The sequence below is a fragment of the Hyperolius riggenbachi genome, chromosome 1, assembly GCF_040937935.1.
Source record: "Hyperolius riggenbachi isolate aHypRig1 chromosome 1, aHypRig1.pri, whole genome shotgun sequence".
Lineage (NCBI taxonomy): Eukaryota > Metazoa > Chordata > Amphibia > Anura > Hyperoliidae > Hyperolius > Hyperolius riggenbachi.
In genome coordinates, this window is record NC_090646.1 from 370,433,394 (window position 1) to 370,460,037 (window position 26,644).

At 42.4% G+C, this 26,644-nt stretch overlaps 1 protein-coding gene across 1 annotated transcript in view; it reads right to left on the reverse strand.

Moving 5' to 3' along the window:
* The window catches only part of UGCG (UDP-glucose ceramide glucosyltransferase), a 58,875-nt gene that overhangs the window by 21,640 nt on the left and 10,591 nt on the right, over positions 1 to 26,644 (reverse strand). The window contains exons 2-3 of the mRNA XM_068234306.1: positions 22,051 to 22,192; positions 303 to 405 (exon numbers count right to left, since the gene is read on the reverse strand). Of these exons, the coding sequence (XP_068090407.1) occupies positions 303 to 405; positions 22,051 to 22,192 (245 nt within the window). The remainder of the gene's footprint in view (positions 1 to 302; positions 406 to 22,050; positions 22,193 to 26,644) is intronic.

Genomic DNA, 26,644 nt, shown 5'->3' on the forward strand with positions numbered 1-26,644 from the left:
ACTACACTGGTAAGTAGAACTTTAGTTTTACAAATTGTTTGCTCAAAACTATTAAAAATTGCTGCTATTATTGGACAGAACTAAATGTAAGACAACAGTTTACAGCAAAATGAGAAAGTAATGGCGGGAGATTGAACGCTACCATCCATCCCTAACTTTTACACCTGGGAATAGCAATAGGGTGAAGCATGAAAGTCTAGTACGTCGTCTAATCATCTACCAGGATTTTGGTTACTAAATTACAGGCCATAAAAGCAATGCCGTTAGTATGTGCTGCCACCCAGCATCTCTATAGACCTTACCTGTAAACAAACTGGCATCCACGTTTGGATACTTTCCAAGTAGCTTTTTACATACATCCACTGCTGGATCATCAACATCTTGCACACAGAGGAGAATTTCAAACTGAAAAGAACCACAAAAGTGAACAGTTATGACATCAGTGATCACCATGGCTTGTTTGTACACGATGTTTACTTTAAAATAGCTTGAAGATTTAGACTAAAGTAAAACACTGTTTCAAAGCTTTGAATACCAATCGCTACAGTGGGTGCCTGTTGAAGGTTTACAAAAAAGGTGTTGGCATGAGATATTTTCTCCATACTTCCTAGTGTAATGCACCACTGAGGGAAATTTCTCCTTAGTTCCTCCCTGCACCAGACAGATTAAATTTTATTATATTTTTTTTTAAAGGAGTTCCATTTTAGTACATGTGCCCTTTGACTTTCTAGGCCATGCATTAAAGGACAACTGAAGCGAGAGGTATATGGACGCTGCCATATTTATTTCCTTTTAAGCAATAGTTGCCTGGCTGTCCTGCTAATCCTCTTCCTTGAATACTTTCAGCCATAGACCCTAAACAAGCATTCAGCAGATCAGGTGGCTGTATGCTTGTTCCAGGTGTTTGGATTTAGACGCTACTGCAGCCAAATAGATCGGGCAGAGCTGCCAGTAAACTAGTATTGCTTAAAAAGGAATTAAATATGGCAGCTTCCGACAAAATCCAAATAGTAGGTAATATACGGAGAGGGCCGGTTCACACTTGCAGTGGACTGTGAAGATTACAGAAAGCATTTTCTTTTAAATAAGTGCACATTTCCACTGGGCTGCTTCGCCCTTCCCGTGCTGATGCAAATTGGCACCAGTACCCCTTTGTCTTACAATTCAAGGCTATGGAGATGTGAATGCCTGCTGCGGAAAACTGCAGCATACATTATTTTGCCCGCTCATGAATCGGATACAGCCTACTGATTTGAAAGGGCTGTGATTCGGCATCCGAAATCGCATGCGGGAAAACCGCCATGAATTGCAGCTAATGCAAGTATTCAAAAGATAGAATTTTACTTTTCTCTACAGAAAATACAAAAAAATATGTTCTGAGCTGCTTTTCGGCATGAGTGGATAACCACTTCCATAGCAGTAAAGATCATTTTCACCAGTAAGTAAACATTTGACAATGTACATTTCCACCAGTACCACATTCTGATATACACTATAAGCTTAGTTATGCATAAATTCCAGTTTAAATCCACTCTGGCAGATTTGAACAAACAGGATGCCAGTTACTGTAATATTCATTTCTATAAAGGACCTGAACTATTGAAAATGTGGACTTTGGCATCTATACTTAGGAAAGGGTGTGTGTGTGTGTGTGTGTGTGTGTGTGTGTGTGTGTGTGTGTGTGTGTGTGTGTGTGTGTGTGTGTGTGTGTGTGTGTGTGTGTGTGTGTGTGTGTGTGTGTGTGTGTGTGTGTGTGTGTGTGTGTGTGTGTGTGTGTGTGTGTGTGTGTGTGTGTGTGTGTGTGTGTGTGTGTGTGTGTGTGTGTGTGTGTGTGTGTGTGTGTGTGTCTATGGTCAGTTGCTCTGGAAAACTACTCCAGTTTTGCTCTAACTCCTTGCACTTGTTTTGATAAATGAGCCACAAGGGCTTTGTTTCCAAGGCCTACTACATGATGCCAACTGTCATGTGTCTAGCTAAAAACAGAAGTGTAGCAGAGGAAAGAAATCCTAAGTAAATTGGCCAAATGTACTAAGGTAAAAAGGAAACTGCAATTCACAGTAATGGTCTCTTATTGATTGCTGCACTTTGTACATCATGACTGCTCTTAGTGTACTCTACTGAACCGTCCTGAAAGCCATCTCTCACTGCTGGCCAAAAAGCATAAGCATCTTTAACTATTGATTTATATACAGCAAGTTCCATTTTCAAGCAACGGTTATGGACGCAAATCTCTTATCTGTATGTAAGCCCTATGCTGTAATCCTTAGGAATCACAGAACACTGGAGATTTAAATATACCTTTGGAAGCCTCTTATAACCAGACAAGTAAACACCACATCAAGGACATGTACAGTAACAGCATCTACCTTTGTAGCGATAGGATCTTTAAACTAGATCTCCAAACAGATCACTGTCAATACAGTTTTCTCTCAATTCACAATCAATGGCATCCAATTTAATTGGCCCTAGTTTTATTCCAAGGTAATATAAACATGATTTTACATAGATTAATTAGATATTGTGATTGTATGTGCATATTTTGATCTATTAATGGTCTGCAAGAGTGCATTTAAAAACAAAAAACAAAAACACACCTTTCTGCACAGCGATTGGCCCTTGGAGGTTTTAATACAGGCCAGGGTTGTATTTTACAAATAGGCATGCAGTTCTCAAGGTAGCCAAACATCTAGCAATTCTGCATCGAGTGACTAAACTATCGACTTTATTGAGCAATCAACTACAGTGCATTGATTGAAAGTCGATTGACTAGGTGCCCACTAGCTACAAGCAAGATCCTATGTGATTCTGCTACACAATCGAACTAAACTATGTAGTGCCTCCATGCTCTCAAACCAAAAATCGATTCTGTGTTGATCGAAATCATGTGAAAGGTAGCCGATTCCTTTGCAATCTACCTATATCTTCCATCCTCTCCAATAGAGTACATTAAATTGGTAGATTTGCCCCAATGTCGCCCAATTTTCATCATTCGGGCAGGATGGTACATAATCGATCCACCCCCCCGATTCGATGAAATCGAATGGTCAATCGTACAGCAAAGTCACTAGCTGTATGGCTACCGTGATTCTGTACTGTACAGTGTAACCATATCAGCTTCCAGGCTTGTAGAAGGAGGGCTGCACCATGAGCCAATTAAGCTCTACCTCAGCAAATAGAGCAGTCAGCTTGATGCTGATCACACATTGATCAATCTCCACTGGAGGCGAGAAATGCATATATGGGATAGAAAAAAAAAAAAAAGGGGGGGGGGGGGAAGGGAACTTAAATGCCAGGCTTTAACTTTTTATAGTTCCATATTAAAATGCACTGCGTCATTTTTTATAATTTGCTAATTAGATTATGCTTTCATTTCTTAAGGCCTTGTTCATACCTAAAAACACAAGCGTTTTGGTGTGCTCCGTTTTTGGTAAAAGTGCTTTTCTAGGCGCTTTTCCAGAGCAGTTTTGTCATTCACTCCGTGGCGCAAGTCAGGAAGTGAACTCTTTGACCCGGAAAAGAATACAATATATTTCTTCTAAAAAAAACTCGAACGTGATCACCACATAAAGCAGCTTTGTGAGCATTTAGCGCTCTTCCTATACCTTCCATTTTTGGGGCGCTTTTGCTATAATGGTACAGGCACCGCTTTGCGGATGCAACGGTGTTGATATGAACCTTCTCAAAGATTCATTGCACAAACGTTTTGTGGGAGATTTTGAAAATCGCTTGCGCTGGAAAAAAAGGGCAACAAAACGCCCTTAGTGTGAACGAGCCCTAAAGGTGTGATCACTTCCTGAATACATGCCAGAAAGGAAAACCAGATGTTTAAAGATTTTACAAGAGCCCTGACTAGAGTTTAGCTTTACTGTCTTTACAAGAGCAAGTTTGCCGATATGTACAGTGTAAAATGTCATAGTAACAGTAACTATACTGATTTTTTTTTTTTACATTCAACGTGTACACTGCCGTGTGTGTGTGTGTGTGTGTAATGTCTTCACACTGATGTTTTATATTTAATGTGGTAATGGTCATGGCATAAGTAGTGATATTTTACAATCAGGTTATATATTGTCATAGCAATAGCGAGTATGCTGAAGCTTTTCATTCACTGTGGGAATAGAATTTTAATATCAGTAAAAAGGACCTAACTACTGGCAAGGGCAATAGCATAGCTACAGGTGTGAATGAACACAGATAGCTTGCACATAATCCTATTATCCTGCCTCCCTGCTGCAATCTATAAATACACTGCATATGAAGATGATGTGAGAAAATTACAGGTAACGTCAAGGTAACTCATCTCTAAGGAAGCGTGTGTGTGTCCCAGAGCTTAACCAGACAACATGTGAGCTCATCCTGACTTTGATTACCTTTTGTGAATCCTAGGTCGTAACTTCCTGAACTTTTGCTTACACACTTGCCAAACCTGTTCAGTTCAACAAAGATTGGTAATAAAGGACCTTGTGTTACGAGAAAAACTTGATGCATAGCAACACTTCCTCATTGTAGTGTGTCCTTATTGTGACTTCGATGCCTGATAGTCTTTCCAGGCAACAGGCTTACGACAACTTCAATTCTATTATAAGTGACCATTTCGTAAAATTAGTCCAGGGACTATATGTTTGACAGAACACCATTTGAATTGTGCTAAAGCTTTTGTATAGAAAAACACACACACCCCTAAACACTACTGTTTTTGCAAAGCAAAAAGTAAACTACCGGCAACCCCAGTCCATAGAGCATGAGCAACTGGCAAGTTACTTTCTCACACCAATTCAGTCTGAAACACTGCTCCTTTAGCTGAAGCCACACCTCTCTGGCGAAGGGTGAGAGGAGAGTAAACACATCTGGATGTTGCCAATGAGGAGATTATGTTAAAAGGTACTTTCCTTTTTTAATTTAGTAAGATACACATTAGTTTCTATTGAAGGCTAGTTTCACACTAGTAAAGAGAATTGCAACCGAGTGTAAATGTCACAGCACACAAATATGCTTCACTGCAGGTGTAAACACGCACATCATTCGGTAGCACACAGTATGCCTCGTATTATTCTAACATTCTGTCGCACTACTCTGCTAAATGTGAGTGCTTGTAACATTACATTATAATCACATATGTCCTACGCAACAGGTCAGTGTGAAAGTCTTGCACAACTTTGAGGGCCCGTTTCCACTATCGCGAATCCGCATGCGGGCAACGCATGCGGATCCGGACAGTCAGTAGAAGTGGATGGGACTGTTTCCACTTGTGCGTTTCCCCGCACGTTTTTCTGTGCAGAAAAAATCTGCAGGGTAGGGGCCTCAGAATTCGCCTGCGTGTGGAATGCAGGCGAATCGCACACAATGTATTTAATAGGGAAATCGCATGCGTTTTCCCCATGCGTTTTTTGCCGCGATTTCGCATGCGATTTCGCATAGGTACCCATGTTAATTCACACAGGCAGTGACATGGTTAAAATCGCATACAGCCTTACCTATGCGAAATCGCATGCGAAATCGCGGCAAAAAACGCATGCGGAATCGCACCCGCATGCGATTTGCCTGCGGTGATTCGCCGGCGATTTCGTAACGCTACAGTGGAAACGGGCCCTGATGCAGAATTCATGAAACCAATGTTCTATTAAATGCAATGCTAATCTCTCTCTCTCTCTCTCTCTCTCTCTCTCTCTAAAACAAGCTTCTGTAGAAAAGCTTAGGGGGGCCTTTCACATAGGCGCACTGCAGTGCGGCATTTTGATGCAGCCTAATGCTAGGGCAATGAAAGTCTGAGGTAGTTCACATGGGCAATCTAACAAGAGCGCATACCTACATTACCGTACGCCTCCAGCGGCGGACCGGAAGGCACGTAACTCTATGGTGATGCGTATATTTTAAAATGCCCGCCGCAAGTTTTACACGTCGCACATAAGCAGAAGCGTATTTTGGCAATACGCTTCCGTGAGAGTGATCAATTCGGCCACAGGAAGTGAGCGTCACTTCCTGCTTGGCCTGCTGCCAGACAGGGATTACCATGTACTAACGCGGTAATCTTGAAGGCCTATTTTTGGCAGTGTGGTGCAGTCCCTGGACTGCACCGCTACCGCCAATATGTAGTATCAAACTGGCCATAATAAACTTGCAGTCTGTAAATGTGTTTTCTTGATGTATGGAAACTTGTTAAAAGCTCTGGGACCCCCCAAAATCAATCTGGCAGTGAAAGCTTGACAACAAAATGGGTTAAAGAAACTCATTTTCAGCCTTATTTCTTCTATCCTATAAATTCCTATACCTGTTCAAATGTGGTCTGGATTACTGCAGCCTTTTCTAGTTGCACTGTCTCTGTAATAGAGCTAATCTTTTCTTGTCAAGGCTTGTCGAGACAAAAAGTGCCGGCTGCTTACCTGGTAGCAGTGTTCCGGCGAGTCCTCCAGGACGGCCCCTCCTGAGATTGTGTAAGTCCCCCCTCCCAAATCGGAAACACCTTAAGAGAATTAAAATAATTAATTGATGCAGTATAAATCCCACCTCCTCACAATCTCCCACAGTTTATGCAAAGAGAAGAATAACGAACCACACTCCCCTTATAAATAAAAGGTAAAAGTCAGGGTTGGGAACTAGGCGGCCGTCCTGGAGGACTCGCCGGAACACTGCTACCAGGTAAGCAGCCGGCACTTCCTCCCTTCGTCCTCCAGGACGGCCCCTCCTGAGATTTAGCGAGAAATTTATCCTAGGGTGGGATGACTGCTTGCAGAACTTTACGACCAAAAGACTGGTCTTGAATGGAGAGGAGTTTAACTCCGTAATGCTTAACGAATGTCGAATGCCTGGACCATGTGGCAGCCCGACAATCTGTTCCAAAGAGACTCCAGACCTTTCTGCCCATGACGTCGATAAAGATCTGGTCGAGTGTGCTGTAATATGAGCAGGTGCTATTACCTGAGCTTCTGAGTAAGCAAGAGTAATAACCTCCTTAATCCATCTAGACACCGTAGCTATAGAAACCTGAACTCCTGTTCTAGAACCTCCGAAAGCTATCAGAAGGTTAGCTGAATTTCTCCAGTCCTTGGTTCTTCCCAATGGGACATGAAGTCTAAGATGCAATATAAGTACCACCTCATTCTACCTATCCTGAGTGCATTGAATATTACCTTGAATCAGTAGGAGATTTAGCAATGGATTTAGGTGGGTATATCCATTTGTGGAGGCTACGTGGAAAACCAATTACCGGTAACCATACTTTTTGGGTTCTGCTTGCCTCCACCATAGGTGACCAATGAGAGTTAGAATATAACCTCTTCTCAGGATAGGACCACTTCAAGGATTGATTTCTTGGTAGATCCAAAACGATAGAGCTTTATGAATGTGACATAAGAGGCCCATGCGGTAGCTTCACCCTCATATCCAGTGAGCTTAATTTCCCTCTTTTTTAATTGAGAAATTAGCACATAAGGAAAAGATAAAGATTCTCTGATCCTTGTGGAAATCAGACCTAAGTTTCGCAGAAATAAGAGCGGTAACCTGAAATCAATTCTATTCTTCAGGACAGACATGGATGGTGGTTAAATGTATAGGGCCTGTATTTCTCCAATACACCTGGCCGCCGCTGTCACCACCAACAAACATCTAAGGACTAAGTCTGTATAGTGATAGCCTTACTAATTCAGACGAATGACAGCCTCACTTTAGGATGAGCAGACTGTTGGAATGTAAGTATACTTGAATTCTAGTCTCAGGTACTGAAGTCTAGAAAAGACTTGAGATACAGGGTCTCTTTAAGCAGAGTTTCTCGGAGAGAAATGATAGTCATGTACCAGGAACATCTTCCTGGTGGAAGACCACATAATGGGTTATCAGGTCTAACTGCCCCCGACAGACGACGGACACCGTAAACAAAGCCGATATTTACAAAACATTGCATTCTTTGTAACTAGGTTATAAAGAAATGGCTTATTAATTAATAAGGTGGGTCTGGGTCACATGCCCATGCCAACACAAGATGCTTAATAAAGCCCTTTGAAAGGTAAAGAAGGCTGTCTCCGCTCTATCTCCTGTATGCGGATGAGTTTCTGGTGCTGGAGCAAAAGGTGTGTGGTGCTGTTGCCAATGGCAACCAGCATATAAATTCTTACACAGACCATGCCTTCAGATATCGAGAGGCCACTATAAAATGGCCTGACCCTGCTTCACAAAGATCATCCAAGATCTGCAAGAACAATGGCACCTTTACCAAAGGTTGGGCTACAGCAGATGCCAAACCTGTTTTGGTCAGTCTGACGCAAAAAGAATACCTGTGGTCTGATCCTACATCCCTTTTCGCAGTACCCCTCAAGGGGGAAAAAACAAAAACGTATGCTCCCCCCAGTGCCGCAAAAAAAGTGTTCACACACAAAAAAAAAAAAAAAAAAACAACATTGTTCCAAGCAGAAAACAGGTAGCTGCAAATTGTCAAACATATTTGTTCGGATGCCAGTTCTGAGATGGTTGTTTGCAACTCAACCTACATGCTAGAATAATATCCCTTCCTTTGAGATAAGCTGATCTCAAGGAAGTACCTTGTTCACTGCCCAGCAGAATGTCTGAGCATAGGAAGTTTAAGATTATGGGTGGACTATAAATCCCCCTTGTTAGTTTAAATTGAGTCACAAGTGTAATTCCCAGTGTGAAGATTCACAAATCTGTTTTCCAACCGATTCTCTCATTTCTGGAGAGTACTCCAGACTGCCAGTAGATTAAAGAGAATATTTTCTCCAGTGAAGCACACCTGTCATGCATCTAATTAAGATTCAGATGCCCTGTACAACTCCAGAGTCTTGCATCTGTCGTAATAACGAATGGATTTTATAATCCATTCGATTGCAGATTTGGTTGAGAAGTCCATTTTTAGGGAGAGTGTCACTGGATCTGACATCCAGATCGATTTCTCTATCCAACCACTGACATAGAATTGCTGTTTGAAATATTTTGTAGACAGCTTGTGCATAAGCAACAGCTGGAATACAGGCAAAATGAAAGACATAGCTTGTCTGTGACCGCCTTTGCTCTGAAAAACTATCAGAGTGTTTTTGATCCAATCCTTTCTGCAGATTCATCCTAAATACTCTACAGTTGTAAAACAACCTGCATATTATCTTAGGTCTTCCTTCATTTTCACAGCTAGGTAAAGCTAGAAAATATCTTCTGTATACTCAGATTGCTGCTATTAAAATCATTCTTTCATAAAGATCCTGGGAACACTTGTAACCCATCAATGAAGTACTCAGGACTGCAAATGAAAAAGACTTGTGATTGAATCCTGAATTGCTGCCTCAGCATTTATGTTGCGCTTCTGTCCCGACGGACGGAAGGCGTCTGAGCTGCAGCCATTAAGGTACGCTCAGTAGGCAGTTCCAAAGAGCCTCGCCCAAGGACTCCTTACCGAACAGGTGTAGGCTTTCTGAACAGGGAGAGCTAAGGTACTAATCCCAGTCCCCAGTGTCAGAGGTAGAGCCCTTAACCACCACACTCCCACTGTCACTTTAAACATTTTTTTTTTTTTTTTTTAAACAAACTTGCCATTAGAATAACTTATGCATCAACCTTGCATCTATTTATATGCAAAAAAAAGTGTTGCAATTGAAATGTCTATGTGCAGAATCCCTGCACATAATTAAGTAAAAACACATCTGCTAATAGCTTGACTCCTGTGCATATTCCCTGCACAAAATTATCTTCTGAAAGCACACCTGCTACCAGCATCATTATCTGAAAAGAGCACTTGCTATTGCAAACAGAATGTCTGTGTATAATTATTACACACCATTGTTATCTGAAAATTAGCTTTGCAAACTAAAGGTTTCTGTTGCATGTAATTCTGCATTGCATTCAGAACCCTGCATTCAGACTATGTGCCAATCCCTGAATATAATATCTGAAATACACCATTGCATTCAGAATATCCATGTGCCAAGTCCTGCACATAATTATCTGATAAGTAGCATTGCATTCAGGATCTGTAAAGCACACCTGCTGGCAGATAAACTAAGCATGCATGTAATTGTCTGAAAATGTATGCACACAAATCATTAACAGAAAACCCAAACTTGTTGTAACATTTGTGCACAATTCATTACATGAAAGTATAACTGCTTTCAGAATATTATGGCCAACCAAAATATGTATGCATGTATTTGCATAATCCGCACCACACCATTCATTGTAATCAGCCATGCTTCAATCAAAATACTCAATCCCTGATTGTGGAAAAATCTACTTTGAGAACCAGATTTAAATGATTACAACAATCAAGCAATTGATTATGTATATGGCTGCTCCCCTGTGGTATGAACGCTTGAATTTGAGGGAATTGCCAGAACTAAAAGGTGTAGCCTGCATAGGGCAAGAGGGTAAAGCTGCCCTGAAAGCTGAGAAAGTTGTAGCCATTTCCTGTTTCATGGGTTTCATCAGGTCAAATAAAGCTACTGTGGTACTTTCAGGTCTAGGAGCATAAGACTTAGACTTGATATAACTGACCAAACAAAGTCTTAAGCAGGCCATACACTGGCCCGATTTGCGCCCGTTTCGACAGCAGATTCGATCACTGGGATCGAATCTGCTGCCAATCGTTCACGCTACACGCCGAATTTCGATCCATTTCGTCCGATCCCGTCGATCGTGCCGTGCGGAAAATAACCGTCGATCGCCCGCGGGTAAAGAGCGCATCGCTAGCGGCGTTCGAGTGCCCGACGACCGACGCAATAGAGCCCGCATACATTACCTGCTCCGCCGGCGCGACTGCAGTCTCCCGGTCACCGCTGCTCCGTCTGCGCTCTGGTCTCCAGGTCCGGCATGCCTCACTTCTTCTAGCCCGGCAGGAAGTTTAAACAGTAGAGCGCCCTCTACTGTTTAAACTTCCTGCCGGGCTAGAAGAAGTGAGGCATGCCGGATCTGGAGACCAGAGCGCAGACAGAGCAGCGGTGACCGGGAGACTGCAGTCGCGCCGGCGGAGCAGGTAATGTATGCGGGCGGGCGGGGGCAGCAGCAGCAGTACCACCACAACAGATTGTGAACGGTTTCAGGCTGAAATCGGTTCACAATCTGTTTGCTGTAAAGGTAGCCATACGATCCCTCTCTGATCAGATTCGATCAGAGAGGGATCTATCTGTTGGTCGAATCTGATGGCAAATCGACCAGTGTATGGCCACCTTTAGAGGTTCCTTCAGGCAACTCCACATTTAGTACATCAGCTAGACTTCAAAGTGCTTTTGAGTTTCTGTAGTACTCAAACACCAAGAGTCTTACTAACATGTACCCATTAACAATATGACAGGAGTCTGCAATAAACACTGCAATGTGTTTGCTTACCGGTGGATGTGACCTGACTGCTCAGTTTCACCAGTTGCAGCACTCTCCTGAGCTTCTGTGGTGGGCCCACTTGACTGCACCATGACCCCCTCAGAGCTGTAGCGTCTGCGTGTATAGCGTGGCCATGGCGGTTTACAAAACTCGCACTTTCAGCCGTCTAACACGATCAGTACGCATGACGTTTTATGCATGACGCAGTACGCACCACGCGCTCACGCGTATCCAATGATGCATACATGCGACCTATCATGCAAACTTACGTCATATTCGGGCATGCGGAAAATCCGGCATCTCTGCTTACCGCCGCCATGCCCGCAGAAAGTATAATGAAGAGAGGGAACCTCTCCAGTCCCCTTCATTCAAAATAGGAAAAAACAGGTAACCACCTGCTTAGCTTCCTATTCTAGGCCGCACACCAGTAACAAGCCTAAATTATACTTTACAAAAAAAATAAAAAAAACAAAGAAAAAACAATAAAAATGGTGCAGCAGGTGCCAACAGGCTCCCCTACTGAAAGGAACAACCTTCCCTGGTGCTTCCGTGGTGAGGTCTGGGAAACAAACAAAAAACTGTGGGAGATTGTGAGGAGGTGGGATTTATACTGCATCAATTAATTATTTTAATTCTCTTAAGGTGTTTCCGATTTGGGAGGGGGGACTTACACAATCTCAGGAGGGGCCGTCCTGGAGGACGAAGGGAGGAAGAGTAAATGCACTCTTTGCTGTGATAGGGAGAAGTTATGCACGCCCCCTGCAGGCTCTCCTGTGTGTACATGAGTCACAGGCTTGTCTCTGCAAGGCTTGTGGAGCTGAGACATTTCAAACAGCTGTGAGTGCAGAGAGATCAGTGCTGAGCTCAGACAAGCAGCTAAGGCAACACGTGGGAGTAACATTCCAGCAATCAAGTCACATTTCAGAGGAGCTTCTGCAAAGGGGCACCTGCTCTGATGATGTATTTCTTGTTTGGCTGCCATCTTCATGGTTTACAAAAACAATTACTAAAACCGTGATTTTATCACTAGGAAAGCAGCGGGAGCAGCGAAAATGTCACAGAGGGGGCTAGGAGAAGACAACAAACAGGCTGGTACGTTTATGTACGATTTTCACAGTACAGATTCTCTTTAAAGAGTACCTAAATAGTTTGCTTTAAACCTAATAAGATAGATAGATGAGATATATATATATACAGTGTTCTCCCCAGGCTCTTTTAGCCGGGTGCTCCACCCGGCTAGATTTGGTGACCACCCGGCTGTCATCGGCTCACCTCCTCCCCTCCTCCTATGTTGTAAGCAGAGTTGCCCTGCATTTTCATCTCGACCCACCTGCCTACTTTTTCTTGCCAGCCGGCTACTATTTCATGCCACCCGGCTGGAAAATAATTCTGGGGAGAACACTGATATAGATATATAGATATATAGATATATAGATATATAGATATATAGATATATAGATATATAGATATATATACACACACATACATATAATAGAGTGTGACCCCCCAGGGTCCGTATTCCACATATGGTATTGAAATCCCAGCCCCCAGTGTGACATTGGGCCAGGGGCTTTCCCCCCCCCCCCCCCCCCCAAACCATAGGTGCAAAGGATGCTGGGGAATTGAGGTCATAACTCCACCCCTCATGTCCATGTGATCTAATCTAGGCAGACAGACATCTGAAATAATTATAGCAGACAGACATAAGATAGGCTGCTGCAGTTTTCTTGTCTTTTCTCTGTACTACAGTTTATGAAAAGAGAAGTAATTTGATACAGGAAAGCAGACAGAAAGGGATGGAGGGGCAGGGGAGTTAACCAGGCTGAAGGAGGGCACAATGCTTTCAGCTTCAGGAGGAATAAGGAAGTGCTACCTATATATGTGAGTCTGTTCTATCCAATATGATAGTCCAGATGTAAACTTTATATGTTCATCTAACTGTACAGTGTCCAGACTGCATATATGTATTGCCATTCATACCTTTTTTGGCTGGAGGTGGTCTATAACCACTTCACCCCAAAGCAGTTTTTACCCTAACGGACAAGAGCTCTTTTCACCTTTCAGTGCTGATCCCTTTCATTTGCCAATAGCTTAATCACTACTAACCACAATGAAATGATCTTTACCTTGTTTTTTTTCATCACCAATTGGGCTTTTTGGGGTTGATATTTTTTTTCAGTAATTGCTTTATTTTCTATGCATTTTAACCACTTGAGGACCGTGGGCTTTACCCCCCTTAAGGACCAGGCACTTTTTTTCCCATTCAGACCACTGCAGCTTTCACGGTTTATTGCTCGCTCATACAACCTACCACCTAAATGAATTTTGGCTCCTTTTCTTGTCACTAATAAAGCTTTCTTTTGGTGCCATTTGATTGCTGCTGCGATTTTTACTTATTATATTCATCAAAAAAGACATGAATTTTGTAAAAAAAAAAATGATTTTTTTAACTTTCTGTGCTGACATTTTTCAAATAAAGTAAAATTTCTGTATACATGCAGCATGAAAAATGTGGACAAACTTTTTTTTTTTATCAAAAACAACACCCATTCAGTGTATATTTATTGGTTTGGGTAAAAGTTATAGCGTTTACAAACTATGGTGCAAAAAGTGAATTTTCCCATTTTCCAGCATCTCTGACTTTTCTGACCACCTGACATGTTTCATGAGGGGCTAGAATTCCAAGATAGTATAAATACCCCCCAAATGACCCCATTTTGGAAAGAAGACATCCCAAAGTATTCACTGAGAGGCATAGTGAGGTCATAGAAGATATTTTTTGTCACAAGTAAGCGGAAAATGACACTTTGTGACAAAAAAAATAAAATAAAAAAAAAGTGAAATCTGCCACGGACTCACTATGCTCCTCTCTGAATACCTTGAAGTGTCTACTTTCCAAAATGGGGTCATTTGTGGGGTGTTTACTGTCCTGACATTTTGGGGGGTGCTAAATTGTAAGCACCCCTGTAAAGCCTAAAGGTGCTCATTGGACTTTGGGCCCCTTAGCGCAGTTAGGCTACAAAAAAGTGCCACACGTGGTATTGCCGTACTCAGGAGAAGTAGTATAATGTGTTTTGGGGTGTATTTTTACACATACCCATGCTGGGTGGGAGAAATATATCTCTGTAAATGACGATTTTTTATTTTTTTTTTAACACACAATGGTCCATTTACAGAGAGATTTCTCCCACCCAGCATGGGTATGTGTAAAAATACACCCCAAAACACATACTACTTTTCCTGAGTACGGCGGTACCACATGTGTGACACTTTTTTGCAGTCTCGGTGTGCGTTAAGGGGCCCAACGTCCTATTCACAGGTCAATTTGAGGCATTTGTTTTCTAGACTACTCCTCACGGTTTAGGGCCCCTAAAATGCCAGGGCAGTATAGGAACCCCACAAGTGACCCCATTTTAGAAAGAAGACACCCCAAGGTATTCAGTTAGGTGTACGGCAAGTTCATAGAAGATTATTTTTTGTCACAAGTTAGTGAAAAATGACACTTTGTGAAAAAAAAAAAAATCAATTTCCGCTAACTTTTGACAAAAAATAAAATCTATGAACTTGTCATACACCTAACACAATACCTTTCGGTGTCTTTCTAAAATGGGGTCACTTGTGGGGTTCCTATACCGCCCTGGCATTTTACGGGCCCAAAACCGTGAGTAGTCTGGAAACCAAATGTCTCAAAATGACTGTTCAGGGGTATAAGCATCTGCAAATTTTGATGACAGGTGGTTTATGAGGGGGCGAATTTTGTGGAACCGGTCATAAGCAGGGTGGCCTTTTAGATGACAGGTTGTATTGGGCCTGATCTGATGGATAGGAGTGCTGGGGGGGGGGGGGGGGGTGACAGGAGGTGATTGATGGGTGTCTCAGAGGGTGGTTGGAGGGGAAAATAGATGCAATCAATGCACTGGGGAGGTGATCGGAAGGGGTCTGAGGGGGATCTGAGGGTTTGGCCGAGTGATCAGGAGCCCACACGGGGCAAATTAGGGCCTGATCTGTTGGGTAGGTGTGCTAGGGGGTGACAGGAAGTGATTGATGGGTGTCTCAAGGTGTGATTAGAGGGGGGGGGGAATAGATGCAAGCAATGCACTGGCGAGGTGATCAGGGCTGGGGTCTGAGGGCATTCTGAGGGTGTGGGCGGGTGATTGAGTGCCCTAGGGGCAGATAGGGGTCTAATCTGATAGGTAGCAGTGACAGGGGGTGATTTATGGGTAATTAGTGGGTGTTTGGAGGAGAGAACAGATGTAAACACTGCACTTGGGAGGTGATCTGATGTCGGATCTGCGGGCGATCTATTGGTGTGGGTGGGTGATCAGATTGCCCGCAAGGGGCAGGTTAGGGGCTGATTGATGGGTGGCAGTGACAGGGGGTGATTGACAGGTGATCAAGGGGATAGATGCATACAGTACACAGGGGGTGGGAGGGGAATCTGAGGGGTGGGGGGGGTGATCAGGAGGGAGCAGGGGGCAGTTTAGGGAATAAAAAAAAAAAAAAAAAAAAAATAAAATTTCGTTGACAGTGACAGGGAGTGATTGATGGGTGATTAGGGGGGGGGGGGGTGATTGGGTGCAAACAGTGGTCTGGGGGGTGGGCCTGAGGGGTGCTGTGGGCGATCAGGGGGGGGGGGGGAAATCAGTGTGCTTGGGTGCAGACTAGGGTGGCTGTAGCCTGCCCTGGTGGTCCCTCGGACACTGGGACCACCAGGGCAGGAGGCAGCCTGTACAATACACTTTGTATACATTACAAAGTGTATTATACACTTTGTATGTGGCGATCCGGGTGCTAGTAACCCGCCGGTGCTTCCGAATGGCCGGCGGGTTACAGCGCGAAGGGGCGGAGCCAGACCCCGGCGGAGGATCGCGTCACGGATGACGCGATCGCTCCGCCCATGCCCCTACAAGGACCGCCGCCTCTGTGCATGCGGCGGTCCTTGCGGGATCCACTTTCCGGCCGCCCCTGTGCAGTGGGCGGTCGGTAAGTGGTTAAAGGGAAAAACACCAATTCTCCAATTTCATCCCCTATAGTTTTAATATAAACACTGATACTGTGCATAAAACCCACACAGCCCAGGTATTTTCTCTCCCTGCTAGAGTAAGTAGCTGTACAAGGCAGGAAATCTTGTTATTTTCCACGCCTGCAACAAATGAGTGCCATAGAGCAGCAAGGAAACTGTTAGCATGTTCAAATAATAGTGGAGGAATGGGGCAAATGTGTGCTAGGTATGTAGTATGAAATAACGTATTAAAGCATTGTAGTATGTAGGGTAGCACTGAAGGAATTGCTTATTTCTAGGTAAGGTGGACTTTCAAACGACGATCGTTTAAAAAAAAAATCCAACGATCATTAAGTCAAACGATGGACGAGCTAGATCATTACAAACGAAAGATCTGCCTTGGCGGATTTTTTTAAACGATCGTTTGCAAAAGTAGTACATCGTTAGAAAACGGTCGTTCGTACTAGGCTTGACATGCGCATTTCGTTATATCTCCATAAAACTTTTATGCGCAAGCGCAACAGTTGCTTTTCACGATGTAACGTTCGTTCTATGAATGTGTCCTGTGACACGTTAATGGCTACATGATTATACCATAATTGTCATTTTAACAGGACAGAGTGTATTTTTGTATGTTTCGTCAACGCTATATTATGGAAATGCTCTACCTACAGTATGAAATCTTGTACTGTAATGTAATATACTTAACATTAGTTTTACAGTGTAACGTACGTTTTGAACAGTTCGTTACGTGCGGAACTTGCTAGGATGTCACTTCCAGGAACAGTATGTGACGTTGTTCCGGATCGTTCGTTAAACAATCAGATCGTTACACGACTTTAAAAGCTAACTTTACTTAGGTCGTTCTTTCGTCAATTAAAAGATCGTTCGTCGTTCACAACGAACAATCATTGTCGTATGTGTATACGTAGCTTAGGGGTAGGATAAATGTAAGGTGCAATGAATAGTTTAAAGCACATCTGAAGTGAGAGGCTGACATTTCCATATAAACAATGCAAATTACCTAGTTTCCTGCTGATCATCTGCCTTGAATAGTTTAGCCACAGACCCAAAACAAGTACGCAGATCAGATGCTCTGACCCAAGTCTGACACTATTAGCCGCATGCTTGTTTCAGGTCTGTGATTTAGACACTAATGCAGCCAAAGAAATTAGCAGGACTGCCAGGCAACTGGTACTGTTTAAAAGGAAATAAGGCATCCACCATATCCCTCTCCCTTCAGGTTCCCTTTAAAGAAGTAGGCAAATAACTCACACAAACTCAGGGTACACCTGAGCTCAGAGTACACTACAAATGCAGCTGCTTATCACAATGTTCTGCTGTTGTGGGCACATCATTGACATTATAAACATTAGTATGAATGAAGTTTTCCTATGTGAATTCTTTGCTCTAGTTAAATAGCATGCTAGAGATCTGCATCATCACACAAAGACTATTAACTGAGTTTCACTAGTTAAATGGGAAGTGGTGCTGTGCTTTCCTCAGAAACGTACAATCAGATAACCGAGGTTTCAGCTCAAAATAAAAAGTAGCATGACAGGGGGCTGAGAGGAAAACTTCCTGGCTAATGTAAAACTGAGGACAACTGCTCAGTTGAGCAGTCACAGAATTAAGAGAACTTGTTAGTCATCCTTACATAAAACACAACATAGTACTCCTCTACGGACAGCGGAACAAAGGATGCTATAACAAAAAAAAACAAGCAAACAAAAAAAAAAAAAAAAATCATATACAGAGCACAATAAGTATATACTGTGCAGAGCAAACATTTGTTGAAGGAATTACGGTAGCATTTTGCTTTAATAGAGTCCTAGATTTTCCTCACAAACAGAAAATCTGACTAATCTGACTAATTCTTTAACCAGTTCACCCCCAAGGGTTTTTATCCTAACGGACCAGAGCAATTTTCAGTTGTCAGTGCTCCTCCCTTTTATTCCCTAATAACTTTATTACTACTTATCACAAGAAAATAATCTATACCTCGTTTTTTTCGCCACCAATTAGGCTTTCTGTGGATAGTACAATTTGCTAAGAATTTTTTTATTCTAAATGCATTTTAATGAGAAAAACAGAAAAAAAAAAAAAGAAAAAAAAAAAATTCTCAGTTTTCAGCCATTATAGTTTTAAAATTAAACATTCTCCCGTGGATAAAACAAACACGATTTGCCCAGTGGTCCCGATTATTAAACCGTTTAAATTATGTCCCTATCACAATGTATGGCGGCAGTATATTATTTTGAAATGTTAAGTGTTATTTTTCTGTTCTTTTTTTTTTGTTCTGGCCATAATTACAAGCCCCTATGTAATTAAAACTTTTTCCCCTATAAAATATAGAATAAAAAAGCTGAGTCCCTAAGGCAACCATTTATTTATTTTAAGCAGATTTTTTTTTTTACAAGTGTAATTTTATTAATGATGTGTATATACTTGAAAATGTATGTATTTTGTAGGTGTAATACTTTTTGGCCACAAGATGGCGCTAGTGAATACTCGTTATAGGAAGTGTTCACTTCCTGTTTTTGTGAATGGACATAGCCGCTGTTCGCGGTCACGTCCATTCACTCCAGGCACTGTGATTGGGTAGAGGACCGTTCGGTCTTCTTCCCCAATCACCCAGCACGGGATCCCGATGGAAACAGCGGCGGTAGCGGCATGCACATGGCGGTAGCAGCGGCGGGAATGCGCGACGTATTAAAACGTCATGTTGCCGTTAATAGCGGTAAGTATGACATTTTAATACGATAGGATGTCGGTAAATGGTTAATGGCAAAGAAAACATACAAAACAGTAAATGTTGTACATGCAAGATCACATTACTAGCCAACAATAGCATTACAGGCACCTTAAAACTAGTATAAACAGGTTTTCTAAAAGGTTTCCTTTTTTATGAATAAAGGCATAATTCAGCCACAATTTGAGTTCTGCTACCCAGACCAGACATTCAGTATAATTTATGAGGCAGAATTTTGGACAAAGGTTGCAAGGCCTGAACACTATTTTGAGGCTGGATTGGGCCCCAAGAACACGGCAGTAGAACACTGGACACAGAAGTGTGGGCTGGGAGCAGATGAACAAGAGCCGGTGGCTGAAATGAGACAATATCTGTGAGTATAAAAGAGCCAGTATCCCGACCACACTGCGTAATCATAAAAGCTGGTTTGCTGGATTCATTAAAACAGTGACTATAAGAAGTGCTGTATGTCCCACATTAGTACAGCTATGTATACTATACTAAGTGAGAACTTTTTTTTTTGTTCAATGCACAAAAAAAAAAATTAAAAATGTGAGAAATGGGATAGGAACGAAGATTACAATCTGTGCAATTACAAGAAAGAGGATGGGAGTACTTAAAGCAGTAGGATCAGCCATACTATGCCAGGGAAAAAAAAAAAAAAAAAACATATATAAGTAGATAAATACTTGATCTACTTACATAACACATGTATTATACTGTCCACGTTTTGACTTCAGTGAATGTTATATAGTAAATGACGAGAATTCTGTTAGTGGTGGGGGCCATGTCTTTTGCCCACAGTTAAGGCTAACACGTGATGTCATTTCTGCCCTTTACTTTTTTTCTTGTCTCCTCCAATCTCTGAGTCGCCTCAGCCTTGCTTGTAAACACAAGTGAGTAGGGGATTAGGTTTCAGATAAGCAGCTGGCAGGGAAATAAAGGAAAGAGGAGGAATATATTATAGATAAAAAGAACCCCCAGCATGCAATTCTTTGGCACCGACTACTAAAGGGCCAGTGCTCCTTAAGTATGTGATAACTCCAAATCATAACAGCAGAAAAAGTTTTGAAAGTTTTGAATGCAGGATTAGCATCTTTATCACTTAATACACTCAGACCAGTTGCTGTTGAAATTTGATTTTTATGGTGACGATACCGCTTTAAGGGAAGACTCATGATTTAGCGGGGGAAAGAGCTAATGAGAAGTAAACGCAAGCGTGAGAAGACATTTCCTTATTTTCATCAAAACCTCATTCCACAAATTTGAGTTTCAGTTCAATGCATTTCAAGCCATTGCTAGAGCACAAAACCACACTAGCAGGAGAAATGTCGCACACAAATACTTTGAACAAGGCTGGCCTGTTAAAACATTTTACATCATCAGCCTAGCATGGAAAGATATGCAGATAACAGGCAGACAAGCACTCCTGTCATAGGCCCAGTGCACACCAAAACTGCTAGCAGATCGTCAAAACGCTAGCGGTTTTGGGAGCAGAGAGCCGATATTTGCTGGGTGCACACCGAGCGGATTTTGTATGAGATCCGCCGGCCGCATCCGCGTGGCAAATGTATCTCTATGGGCTGGTGCACACCGGCGGTTTGAGGTTTTTAGCAAACCGCAAACGTGCAGCAGGAGGCAAGTTTGCGGCTTGCTAAAAAAAAACTCAAACCGCCGGTATGCACCAGCCCATAGAGATACATTAGCCATGCGGATTTTCAGGTGTGCACTGGGCTATACACACTGAGGGGCAGCAGTGGAGAAAAACAGGAAGAGGCATGGAGGAGCAATCAAGCCAGCCAAGCTGGTGGTGCACAGTGTTCATAATGGGAAAAAAAAGTTTGTAAATAAAGAGCAAGACCAAATATCAGTTTTACCTGAAGTTGTCAGTTATGAAAGGCAAACAGGGCCGAGAGTTGCCAATACTCTACTTTCAGTTGATAGACGTAAAAGCTATGTACACACGCTCAACAAGACATTTCAAAATGTTTGACAAATTACAGATTTTGCTGTATATCAGACGACAATTGTGTTTAAAAAAAAAAAAAAAAAGTAGCCAAATGATATAAACCAAGAATGACAAGCGACCAAAATCAGGTATTCTGTCTAATCCAACAAGCAGATCAACTCAGTGGACTATTGGGTAGACATCATGCAGTCAGCCCTGCGTGTATAATGTAGCTGAAATGACAATTTTCAAGAGCATGGGCGCATGACGTCGCTTCTGCCGGCATTCAGATCGTTTCAGCTAACATCCATCATTTGAAGTATTTTGTGTGGACAAAAAAAAAAAAAAAAAAAAAAAAAAAAGGGGACTTGTCACTTTGTTACCACAGACTTAATCTATTCTTACCAAAGACATTGAACAATTGTTACCAAAGACATTAGCATGATCTTGATTTGTTGTTTTTGTGAGCTTCTTGTACGTTAACTCCATTTATCTATTGTGCAGTGCTGCGTTATAGGTTGGTGCTTTATAAATACGATAAATAATGTTCATGCAACGTTGGCCCTTTCTGTGTGGCGACTTTAAATCTGGCGTGTATACAGACCTTCAGTCTATGGAGAGAAGTTATCAAAAAATAAAGCCATTTTCTAAAGCACCCAATCAAAAGCCTAATTTCATCTGCACTGTACTGTGTTCCAAGAAACACAGAGGCTGTTGGAATAGTGGTACACAAAACTTGTCCTCAAATCTCACCAATAGTCATATTTTGAGGCTAATCCAGCAAGGTTTCACGTAAATCTAAATAATTCATTTAGTGGAATTAGATTTGCATGTGTAACTGAAGGTATATACACACACTCAACATACTGTGCTGAGGTCTGAGCACATCCTTGAAATGCTAGGCTTTAAAAACCCTCAGCGATGACAGCAAGTGACCAAACTGAAACCAGTGGTTGAGGTGAGATAAGGCAGTAAGTTCTGCTAGACATGCCTGTGTTGTAAGTGCATTGACAAGACAGAAAACAGACTTTTTTTTACCTTTGGATAGTCCAGTTCAAAAAAAGTTTCTAAGTTGTTGATGAGATTAGGGTCCACACCCTTCAGCGGTTTAAGGAGTGACACCCCAGGAAGCTTGCTGTATGGTTGCTTGTCAGATGCCTTCTTGTTAAGGTGTAGCCTCCTGAAAAAGCAAACCATGATTTAGACTCAGTCGCAGAAAAATAAAATGACTGACAATTCGAATACTAATTTACACAGAGTAAAAGTGTGATGTGAGCATTGTGCACAAAGCAGACATGTTGCCATGTCAATAGCCATCATTTCTTTAGGTGAAATCATATTTGCCCAGCTATAAGAAATGAAAGAAAAAATACACCTGTTACCCAAGTTCATTGATGGTCATGCTGACCTGACTGGTGTCAATACACTCAGTGACTAATAAATTTGTCTTAAAAAAAATATGCCCTTTTGCTTAAAGTACAATGTCATTTGTTTCATAATAATGCAGCAAATGCCATATTTAAAATGGTGATGTGTGGGGATCGGTATAACACACTGAATGAATTTGAATGCTTCCTAAAGAAAAAGTAGGTATTTAACAGAAGAAAGGCTCTGCAACAGCATCCCCACTAACATGCATTCACTGTGCAATCACGAGGAGCACTTTGGGCAGTGAAAAGGCGTTTCTCTGCTTCACAAACAGCTGAAGCCACTGTGACAGCAGCTTCAAGTGACTGAGCAGCAAAAATAGCCGAGTGGTGATAATTCTGGGTTCCCTCTATCAGCAATTTGTAAACAGAAGCAAAAAGGAGTCCGGTGTTCTCTGTAAAAAAAAAATAAAAATAAAAAGTGTGCGCTATATACGTGTAAAATTATTATATCATGCACCAACATTCTCCATACCACTTCACAAAAGTACACTGAATAATTCAGGTCACTATCACTCAGAGGAGCTCACTATGGAAACCCTAAATAACTAACGTTGCTAAGCAGAGCTGCAGAATTTGCCACTTTTCATGGGGACTTCCACTTTGCCTTTTACAAATTCTAAAAATGATCAGCACACCTGATGTTTCAGAGCTGCAGTAAGTGTTTCCAAACACCCTCTCTGCTTTTAAGGTTCCCAGATAGGGATCAGGTGTTTACACTAAAAGGGGACACGGCAAAGTCGAGCAGTAAATCAGTCCTGTCAAGTTACACAGCTCTCCACTACAGAGAATGAAAAGTGAAAAAGTCCTTATCCACTGAAAACAGTAATAAGTGCAAACAAAGGATATGTGCAATTGTCTATGGAGGGAACTAACTCAAAGCTTTTGTTTTGAATAAGTGTCCCTGGCTCTAGGCCAACAATGAGCACTTTTTTTATACACATTCACTGGAGCATGCATAAATTCAGTTTCTAATTTCCTTAGTTTTCTGCTACAGTTTGACCATTTTCAGCCTTATGCATTTTGTTTAGCTGACATTTCCATGCAGTCCTTTTTTGGTGGCTGTATCAAATGAAGTAGGACTTCAATTTGCAAATATGGCAGATCAACCAAACAACAACATTCTTGCGTGATCAGAAACTCTATTAAGGCAAGTGCCTTTACCAATGACTGCTGGTCCCATGATAACACATCAGTAATTGCCTTGAGCCTTCATGTGAAAACTCAGTGAACATCAGCAGAATGAGATAATTAAACAGGCATTACTAAGAAGCAAATGCCTAGAGCTAGAGATGCACAGCTAATGGCAGGTGCTGTAAAGATAAATAAAACAGTTTGATAAAGCTTTATATTAATTTATAGCAGCATGGACTTAAAAAATGCCTCCAGGCCATACTTTGCAAAACCTCGTAACAGAACTGCTCCTCGCAAAAAGGAAAGAAAATAGAGATCATGCACAATTCCAGCCTCACATGACACTGCATATGATTTGCATGTCCCAATAAGAACAGGTTTTACAAAGTAAATAGAACATACAGGTATCTATAGCTAAACTGCAGGAATATGTGCATGGAGCAGACTAAAGGCACAAGCATAGATCTGGTTTAAGAGTACCTAAGGTAAAAATGCCAAACATGGCCACGACTACACTGCCAAGGAGGGGGCTGAGCGTCAACTGTGGCCGAAGATGTCAGGATAGGAAGGCATTTAACCCTGCAACAACCCTCCCATCTGTCTCCAAGACAGAATCTGCCATGACAGGCTCTGTCATTTTTTTAGTGTTATGTACTATGAGTAGAACAAAAGTTTGCTTTCTTAAAACAAAGTATTTGCGATAATTCAGGTTGGAGTGAGCTCCAAAATGTCTCCCAATGTATCACTGCTGAAATATGCAAATCAACCATTGTTGTCCCTGCAAGCCAGCCACACCTCCAGATCCGCTGGAATGCAATGATTTGTCAGCTTTTTAATGTCACAGAGCCATAATAATCCAACATGCACGCAGACTGTTTCGGATTGTTTGATCATCAGTGCATGGCATGGATTAATGTGGCTCTATGGAGTACTCTAAGCAGAAGAAAGCAGACTAAAGGGAGGGAGCCAGCTACATTAGAGTTGAGTACACACTTTCGATGACTGTCTGGCAGGGATCAGGACACGATCCCTCAGGTGACAGTTCGGGGAAGAGGCTGTATAGACATGTCAAAAACGTGCAGGCTAGTGATGTGTTGAGTCACTATGGAGGGAGGAGACGGGACAATCGGCAGAACAAGACAGTGGGAGCAGAGCTAAGGCGAGAACAATAGTGCCAGGCTGAATTTTCTGCTGATGGATCGGGGCTGCCGTACACCCAATAGATTCCTGCCCAAGATGGTCTGTAGTGGCTGCAACAGCTGAGTTTAATCTGAAAAGATGGTGGTGGGGAATATAAAAACAAAACAAAATAATTGTGCATTTACAGTATGTGTTACACATGCGCCCTATCATTGGCAAACAGGTTCAATGAAACGTGTGTTTTATAAAAAAAAAAATGCCCAGACAACAGGAAAGCTTAGGAGGTCAACTCCACTTAGGCTCAGCTGAAGCGTGCCAGAACGGCAGTGAATCCATATTGTACGGATATCTACACCACACCAGTTGTCAGTAGCAGTGTGTGCTGCACTCCGAAAGGGATGAGTGCCCATTTACCAGATGAATGGCAATGCATTCACTGTCTGATGCAGAAACATGGCAGATACTGTTATTTTCAAACAAACCAGACAGGGTTTAAAAACAGTCATGTGGTTACATTCTTAGGATCTACAAAAATACTGTTTATAGAGGGAATTCCAAGATGTACAAAAAAAATATAAAAAAATAAAAATATGCATTTGTTTACCTTTGGATTATGGAGAATATTTTAGCAATAGTGGGTGGTGCTTCAATAGTGTCAGGCTATTGCGTTTTCCAGAAAAGCTGCAATTAACTTACCACAAGATAGCAATACAATTACCTAATACTCTTGCAGACAGAAAAAGGAAATGGATGGTCTTTAGAACCCACAACCCCGCCTCCAATAAAGGAAATGCCAGAGATGGCATCTTAAACTATGCAAACACCTTAGACTTTTTTCAGGAATAATTGTTCTGACTGGAAAACGTATGTATAAAACTTTCTCCAACATTGCTGGCCTCCTCTTTAGACATCTGCCAGGAGGGAAACCCTTTCCTATTGTTCCGTGGGAGCTTTAACCCCCTTGGCGGTATGAAAAATACCGCCAGGGGGCAGCGCAGCAGTTTTTTTTTATTTTATTTTTTTTTAAATCATGTAGCGAGCCCAGGGCTCGCTACATGATAGCCGCTGCTCAGCGGCATCCCCCCAGCCCCGCCGATCGCCTCCGGCGACAGGCGATCAGGAAATCCCGTTCAAAGAATGGGATTTCCTGGAGGGCTTCCGTCGCCATGGCGACGGGGCGGGATGACGTCACCGACGTCGGTACGTCATTGGGAGACCCGATCCACCCCTTGGCGCTGCCTGGCACTGATTGGCCAGGCAGCGCAGGGGTCTGGGGGGGGGGGGGGGCGCGCGCCGCACCGGATAGCGGCGATCGGGCGCGCGGCGGCGGCAATCGGGGTGCTGGCGCAGCTAGCAAAGTGCTAGCTGCGTCCAGCAAAAAAAAAAAAAAATTATGAAAATCGGCCCAGTAGGGCCTGAGCGGCACCCTCCGGCGACTTACCCCGTGTCACACACGGGGTTACCGCTAAGGAGGTTAAAGGAAGTTCTAGCAGGGTGGCAGGCCAGTGCGACAAAGTGTGGCTTGGGCAGAGTACTGTGCCATCCAGCGAGGGACAGGAGCCGCCCAGCGAGGGACTGAGCAGCCTTAAGGTGGATGGAGGAAGCCCCAGGTAAGTAAAAAAACCTGAGACAACTTCCGTCTCAGGTTTCCTTTAACCCTCTATACTGTAAAGCCAATTGGCTAGGGCTCTTTCCTTTTCGTCTCTTAATGCTGTGTAATGTGCATGCATATCTTCCACCATTATAAAACAATTTTTTTTATTGATTTGTTCACTGCCTACGCTGTAATCCACCTTGCACTTGTACTGGTACTGGTAACTAGTGTTTATATTGTATTGCTATACCTTGCATTCTGTTGTACAACGCTACGGAAGATGCTGACGTTATATAAATCAATAATAGGTCCTAAAGTTGCTTCTGTGTATCAGAAC